The 8,252-nt window shown below is 35.7% G+C and overlaps 1 protein-coding gene across 2 annotated transcripts in view; it reads right to left on the bottom strand.

The window, feature by feature from the left end:
- Positions 1–222: 222 nt before the first annotated feature.
- LOC129577793 (doublesex- and mab-3-related transcription factor A2) overlaps positions 223–8,252 on the bottom strand; it is a 14,460-nt gene continuing 6,430 nt past the window's right edge. Inside the window, exons 5-7 of one of the 2 annotated variants that reach the window (XM_055465385.1) lie at positions 1,904–2,279; positions 1,481–1,728; positions 223–1,368 (exon numbers count right to left, since the gene is read on the bottom strand). In XM_055465385.1, coding sequence (XP_055321360.1) covers positions 1,244–1,368; positions 1,481–1,728; positions 1,904–2,279 — 749 coding nt within the window. In that variant the 3' untranslated portion in view covers positions 223–1,243. Of the gene's footprint in view, positions 1,393–1,480; positions 1,729–1,903; positions 2,280–8,252 lie in introns of both variants that reach the window. The other variant, XM_055465384.1, reaches the window with a different exon arrangement.

The raw sequence follows: 8,252 nt of genomic DNA, 5'->3' as shown, positions 1-8,252 counted from the left end.
AAATTTATCAACTTTTCCACCATTTTTGATTTCTTCATTAAATCAAAATGAAAACATCAAATAATATCGTCACTTTAAAATGAAACAAAAATTAACGAACACATTTACCTCTAGTTCCGCAAAACTATAGACGATGACAGGATCATTTCATGAGAATATCGAAATATTTTCATGTTGATGTTCAGCAGCTGAAATGTAATCAAAAATGAAACAACCGGAAGATTTCACTTAATTCATATTGGTTTTATTTCAATTTAAAATTAAATCGTATACATATGATGCCATTGGAGTCGGGTATGCATTTACTTGTTTGTTTGCTACAACTAAAATATTTGTTTTTTGTTTTCATATAGTTTGTATAATTTATTTATTTTTTTATGTATTTCATTTTGTTGCTGTTTGCCATTCAAATTTTAAGTTTTCAGTGGCTGCTTTAGTTAGTGGTGAGTTGGTTTCTAACTGAAACTTATAGAATAATTGTGTGTGTATGGTACATGATTCCACTGAATAAATGACATCTAAAGAATTACTGTTATTTCTCGTTTTTGTTTTCTTCGCCGCTCATTTTCAATCGAATACACTTTAAACGCGCTCACATATTAGTCATCGATAAAGATAAAGCTCTCTAAATATAGGCATTAAAAAGTATAATAATATTTTAGACCAATTTCAAAGGGAAAGAATAAAAGTTGTATCGATAACCTTTTCAGTAAATACGGTTTCGACATTGGGCAAGAAAGAGGTTGAGTATATTGCTTAACATATTGGAAACATGTATAATATATATATATATATAGATCATATTTCATACGAAATATTTTTCTTCTTCCATAAATTGTACAATACTCACGTTGCGATTCAAATCTCTTTTTTTTTCTTAGCTTTTGTTGGAAAGCAAACCTTTTTTTTTTACTGGAAGAGAAAATGAAGAGATGTCATTTTAATTCTATTGAATATGCTGTGATTGGAGAACAATATCATAGCATTTGATTTGGCTCTTGTGTTGGGATGTGTTTAATACAAAGATTTGATTTGAAGTCATCTTAAAGCGAATTAAATTTATATCATTTTCCAATGCAGTTGCTGTTGTCACTTCTCTCGGTTGAGTTTTGATTGACCATTTTGTCACTTCTTCTTCTTCTTTCAGTGCGCAGAGAAGAACGAACAATGCGTCCCATTATTTTCGTTCATGTGTGGAATCAGGTCAAAACGTTTAACGTATGTATCACTATAATTTTTCGTATCATTCTTGTGATTCGCCAGCGCTGCCGCATCGGTCACCGTTGCCATTGGCTTCCATTTGATCATTTTCCGATTGAATGATCGTTGATAAGTAGCCCGTTCCTGAGTATGGTGCGGCTAGAAAACCTATTGACAATAAATTTAAATGTCCTTTAATGGGGTTTTATTTGAATAAATTCGAAATGGTTCCAGTTCGGTTGACAATATTTTCCGTTGAATTGTACAAAAAATCACTTACGTTTCGTATGCTGTTGCTGCTGCTGTTGGAACAATGCATATCGATTGGCCGCAGCTGGATTGAACACACCCGGCGGGACCAATGGTGAGAAGGCTGATTTCATGGAAAATGGTGGTGATGGTGCTGGCACAGCAATGGGAGCCATCGAATCATCACCGGTTAACATTGCTTCCATCGCTTGTACCACATCGCCACGGTATTTTTGCAAAAGAGTCTCAACTTCGCTTCGTCGTCGAGTCGGAAACACTCTATAAAAACAAGCATCAAAACAAATTTAATACCATGCATTCATACAAGCCAGATATTCTTTTTCGTTTAGTTCTAATCGTTTATATATTTTTTGTTCTCTCTATTTCGTTTCCTCTCCATGGTTTGGAAAGCAGGAGAAAAAAAAACTGGCGCAATAATGCAGGATGCACTTACCGTAACAAAACATCGATCGGTGATCGTTGTGTAGTCATTGCGCCCATAAATTGGTGTGACGCTTGATGATATGGCAGAAAACCGGCATTTTGGCCTCCATTCACATGCATGTGACGCATCATATTTGGATTCTCGATTGGAGTGTTTGGCGGTGATGTTGAGTCATCTTTTTTCAAACTCAAGTTTTCCGGCGTTGCCTCATCAGGGGCCGAATCCACATCCAAATCGGACTCTGGCGAACTCGGCCGTCCATTTTGGTTCGGTGAACTAGCTATTGGCATATTAAATGATGTATTTTTCAATCGTGGACTGCTTGGCGATGACTCGGAACCAGTATCATGATCAGTTTCAGTCGATATCCGTTGACGTTTTGTGCCTACGAAACGAAAAAAAAAAAATAATGTATTTACATTAGATATTATTGGAATATAAATCACTCGTCGAAAATAGTTTGATAAAAGATAAATGCGATTTTAAAATTGTACGACTTTTCATTCAATTCTATCAAGTCATGTCAGATGTCATTTATGCCCATTTGACAATAGAAAGGCCTAAACGACGTTTCATGGACGTTTTCTCCATTAAAATGAAAACTTAATGTGACAAAATCCGCATGTATGCATGTTTCTGACAAATAACATTCAATGAAAACCTTGGCCCATCACAGCACAACTCTATTTTGGATTAGAAATTGAGAGATATGACATTGTGTGCTTGGCGAATTGTTGTTGGCATTTCAGCCATATTTATCAAAACGAGTACAATGTAATACACTGCGGTCGAAACATAAAATTGAAATTCATAATCTCGTTTCAGTTCCGCTCATTCAGAATTCCCCATCACATTCATTTATTCATTTCGAATTGGTTTATTACATTTGCGTTGGCTTTATTGCGAAATGTTTGTATCCATCTCTATTATTGTTTAATGTCCAATTCTAAATTGCATTCATTCCTTTGCCATTGCCATGTACATGTACACACCACACACATTCACTCACTCGATTCGTCTAAACTGGAAGCCACTACAATTTTAGCTTTTGTACATAAAATGATGACAATGCGACACAGTAGTGTGACGTTGTTTCAGATCAAGAGAATCAAACTAGAGAGAGAGAGAGAGAGAGAGGGAGAGAAAAAACCACATGAAATTATTCATCTCAACATTCCGCATGGAAACGCCAATGGTTGGGTGTTTTTGGTCGGCCCGAGCCGAAATGTGAAATTCAGTTTGGTGAACGGTGGCGCGGTGCGATGCTTTTTGTTCTGGATGTGCCTTGTTCGAAGCAATTGTGTGTATTTTATTTACGATAGCATTCTATTCGATTCAATTCATTTTTGAATTTCGAGTGTCTATGTTCCCTTCTCTCACTCTTTTGCTTGTGGTAGTGGTGAACGAAACGTGAACAAGATCGTGAACTCGAATTTGTCACTGTATTTGTACTAAATGTATTCATGGCATGTCTGAACCACATTCATTGAATTATTATTATCAAAAGAGATATTTTATTAAAACATCTGCAGCTGTAATTTAAATTACGATTTCATATTGTGTGTATAGTTTTTTTATTGTTGCTCTCTCTCTCTCTCTCTCTCTCTCTCTCTCTCTCTCTCTCTCTGGTTGCATACATTCTCTCGTGGCTCAATAAAAAAAGGGGAAGTTATTGGATGCTTATGTCCTCTTTATTAAATCTCTTTTTCAAAAAAAAATTATATCTTTTAAATGACCGTTTTATAACTTCGGTTCTTTTTTTTCCTGCTGTTGTTCAAACAGTTCCACACATTTTCCGCATACTATTTTGCCATTTTCCACTGCCATTGGAATGACGGTGCATGTAATGTGCGAGGAAAATCCTTGGAAATGAAGTTAAGCGAAAAAATACAGTTGGCACATAAAAATAAAAGTTTTCACATTGTTTTCGCCTTCGAAATGCGCGCGCTTTTTTTTCACTTCCATTCATATAAAAATGAACAAAATATTCTTTTATTATTTGTACAGAGTGACGCATGGGCACTCGAACTAAGGAAAAGTTTAATTATCATAAATTTGAATTTTTAGTGTTTCCGACAGTATAAAAATTAATGTATTTCTTTTTCCCTCTCTGTTGAATTTAAGCTCATCTTCGACTGTTGATAGGCGTTACGAGAAGCATTTCATTTATGTGCGAGGCGAAAAGAAAAAAAAATCGAGGAGAATAACCAAAAAAAGTCCACAAAATTTGTGCCACTTTTGTGTGATGTTGCTTTGAGGTAATTTTTGTTGTTTTCTGTGTGCGCTTGTTTCATCGTCATTGCGTTTGTATCTGATATTTGGAATGTTTGAACGTTGTTTCTTGTTGTTGAAAGGACGTTTTCCACAGCAGCCGTTTGGACACATTCGTTTCGAAAGGTTTTCGAGCATAAGACAGAGTGAGCGAGAGGAAAACTGAAGAGCAAAAAACGACAATAGAAACAACGAACTGGCGACGACGATGACAGCCACGGGGCCTTTTACAAATCGAGGCGGAGAACCAAAAGTCAACATGCCGATAAGCACATTTGAATAAATTTAAATGCCCGTGTAAAGTGTAAGACTAATATTAGAGGTTGAAGTGTGCTTTAAAAAATATCGAAATGCTTAAGAAACAGTTAATAACGCTGTTGAAACACACCATTTAAACACGTTTTTGGCATTCTCATCGCAATGGTGCATAGCATCGTGGGTATCCAGAAGAGAGAGAGAGAGAGAGAGAAGGACTACTTGACAATAGGAAATACACATTGAAATCACTATCCAAATACGTAAACATTATTTATAATAAGTAGCAGTGGTCACATTTTGTGTGAGAGCCGCAACTCATGAGTGCGCACCAGCCAACCACCGCATTTCGGCTGATGAATTATTATCATCACTGCTGATTCATGCCACAAACGGCACAGCCACTCTTCCATAACACTTCAGCCACATTTTGTTACCTTGGCTCGTGAAAATCGAGCAATTGTGGCCGGAATGTCATCATGGTGTAATTTTTGTGTTGTTTTTGTTATTGCACATCACCGATTTGGAATAGTGCTTGGATGAAATTTCAGTTCCTGTGTTCAAGCGCGCAACAGTGCATTCAATTGGGTATGTTAATGACGCCTACTACCTATTTGAAAAAAAAAACGCACTTGAAAATGCAATCATTTCCGTTTCGCGCTTGAAACTTGATACTGTAATGAGCTAAAGATGTATTCAGACAATGTCGAAGCACACCGCCCGAATCACGACGGAAAATATACTTCTCACATTTTCACATGATGAAGTGAAAATCACTTGAAATCTCTTTCTCTGTTGACATAGCCACTAGATTTTTCTTTTGTTTTTTTTTTCGCTGGTGTTGTTGTGTTTTATTTGTCAAATTTTTTGAGACGATCCGCGTAACACAACATACCCATTCGCTGTATACAGTATTCGAATTGATTGGTATTTCGGAATTGTTTGTCTCCGGTAAAGCGACTGTGTGTTGTCGGTTCGTTTACGCAATGGCGTAAGTGGAAATGAATCAATAGAAATAAAGAGCACCTTCTTTTTTTCTCTTTCTCTATCTCATTGACGTTTGAAACAAGTAAAAGACATCTTCGGGAAAAAAAATTTGCCCTTAAAACAAAAAAAATAGATGTTGGAAGTGTTTACATTGAATTTTAGAGAAAACGCTAAATAAATATCAAGATCTAGTTTTTTTTTCTCCTCTCTATCGTCACATAAGATCTCATTGATATTTCCTACCTATTTGCCCGGTGGGAGAAGCAAAGGCCACAAAATATCAACCAAAATCAGATGAGAGGAGCAACAACAATAAGTGTCTCAATTCGTAAATATTTACAAAGATTCCAAATCATTGATGATGTATTCCAAACGCAACACGATGGAGAGCCAAAAAAAATGTACGCATTCGAAAGGTTTTTTTTTGTCACCGTAAGAAATTGTATGCTTGCTGGTGTTTTTAGCTCTTAAGACATTGTGACAGATGACAACCGCTTTGCGGGTGTGTTTGTGTTATTTACATTTGAGCAACAAGTATCTTCTGTTGCTTTGGACCTAACTATTTGAACATCTTTTGTTGTGAATGGCCTAGAAATTATCAACTTCTTTCTTTCTATTAGATTTTCTTTTTCTCCAACAAAATTAATGGATTTTGGCCAATTTAAAATAGAGACAATCACAAATCTTAGCCTCAAGAGAGCTCCTTAGCAAATCTTAGCCTCCTTTCGCTTGAGAAAAAAAAGAAGAAACCGATCGATTGAAATCATTTGGCAAACCAACTTGGGAATGGGAACAACGATCACAATAGATCGGCGCATTGTTGTATTTGATTAGAGTTTTGTCATTTTGTCCAAAGTGAAAATGAACAAAGTTGTCAATATTGACACAATTTTGAAATGTTTCTATCAAAATTCCTTGGAAATTTGCATAAAATTGACATTTTCCCGTACGATTAGCAAATATTTACAGTCAAAAATTTATTACTTTTGGCTTTCGATTCATCTTTTTCCGAAAAGTTCGAGAAAAAAAAAACAGATTTGTTGTCCCACCGCCGATTATCAAGTGGTATTTTTGTGTGGTCCATTCATGTTTTCCATTCACATTTGGGATATTTGTCTCACGAAACAGAAGAAAAAAAAACACATTGTAAGCGCCTTCGACGGTGTCGACAATTGAAAACCAAACGCAAACATTGGCTTCAATTTCATGTAAATAAAACCGAGGACACAAACGTAACCGAAAATTTACCAACGAAAAAGTTGTATTCATTGAAGATTGTAAAACAAACATAAGAAATGAATCAAGAGAGAAAAAGACTCTATGACATGTGATTGAAAAATATGGATCAAGCAAATGATTTTGGCATAATGTTACACAAGAAACGAAACATTCCCACGACACTACGTAATCGATGGAAAGAAATATCCTTCGACTGAAAAGGAATATTCGGCCTGTGGCACTTCCCTCGACTAAATAAATAGACAAATACAAGTTGAAAAATATGACATTACAATTTACACAACACAGCAATTTTTTTTTTTGGTAGAAATCCACCGATATCAAAACATATAAGCTACATTTGCAGACGTTTTGATCAATTTGATCGAATAACTTTTACCATTCGAAGTGAGTCCATTCACAAAAGTATTCGGTTTCAAATGTGAGACAAAACAGAGAGACGAGAGAAGAAATTGTAGCTAACAAACAAATGCACCGTATTCGGGTGCATGTGTAAAGATCGTAGGTAGCTGTAATCCTTGATGCGCCTACAACTCACTACCGAATACCATAATTGATAATGAACATTTTAAAATTGCTTAAAATAACACACTCACACATTTATTTTGTTTGCTTTCTTCTCTCTCCATTCTCAAGTGGTTTTCAGGACGAGAATGATTCAAATGTATCTAATTATATTGTAGCCGCTTCGCTTGAGTTGTTTTTGCCTTTTGGCTTGATTCCGTTCGCTTTTGAATGGGATTTTCGTTTCACTCTTGTATGGTTTGTGCTTTTCAGTATATAGCAGATAATGAAATCCAATCGATTATCTTTTCTTCAGTTCAGTTTAGTAGCTCATTATGTTGTTATTGCTTAAACCGATTGGTTTTCATGTTGGTTTTTCCTCTCTTTTTGTCGAGGCTCTTTCTTTCTGTGGTTTTTTTTCGTCTTTGCATGTGTATCGTTTGCATTTAGTTAATTGAGAGAAGCACTAGAAAAATTGCTTTCATTTTCAATCGAATTGATACCCATTTAATGAGAACATTTCACTCGACAAAGAGGGAAGAATTGGGGAGAATGCATGAAAAATGAGCCAAGATTGAGATATTTATTCCAAAGTCCTTCTTGATACTGTTGTTGATTTTGGCTACCGATTTAAAAAAAATTCCCTTCTTTACAGCCGCACTTATCGGCGAGAAGGGAGAGAGAGATGATCAACAATAGTCGTACCATTTTCTGTGAAGTATCTCTTCAAGTGGGTGTATGCAGCACATAGAAGCCACAAATCCAATTCAATATGATATCGTTAAAAATCAGCAATTTTTTTCTGCGTACCACCAAATTAACATCATCTTGTTTGAATTCGTGTGCATTTTGGGTTAACCGATAGCAATAACATTGATTTGGATATCATTCAAAATCTTTCATCAAACGTATTTTTTTTTCTTCACCTTTTTTTCAGCTCGTTTTCGGTTTGGTTTGGCTTAGTTTAGCGTGTGTATGTACTTTTGGCATGACATGAAAAGAAACCACTTGTAAATATTTCATGCAGTGTAATCGATCGACTGAAAAGGTCAAACGAGAGAGAGAGAGAGAGAGAGAGAGAGAGAGAGAGAGAGAGAGAGAG

This window comes from Sitodiplosis mosellana, unplaced genomic scaffold (genome assembly GCF_009176505.1).
Source record: "Sitodiplosis mosellana isolate CC-2019 unplaced genomic scaffold, AAFC_SMos_1.0 Smas_scaffold_6226, whole genome shotgun sequence".
Lineage (NCBI taxonomy): Eukaryota > Metazoa > Arthropoda > Insecta > Diptera > Cecidomyiidae > Sitodiplosis > Sitodiplosis mosellana.
Note: the sequence above shows the minus strand (reverse complement) of the source record. Positions and strands in the feature narration are given on the sequence as shown.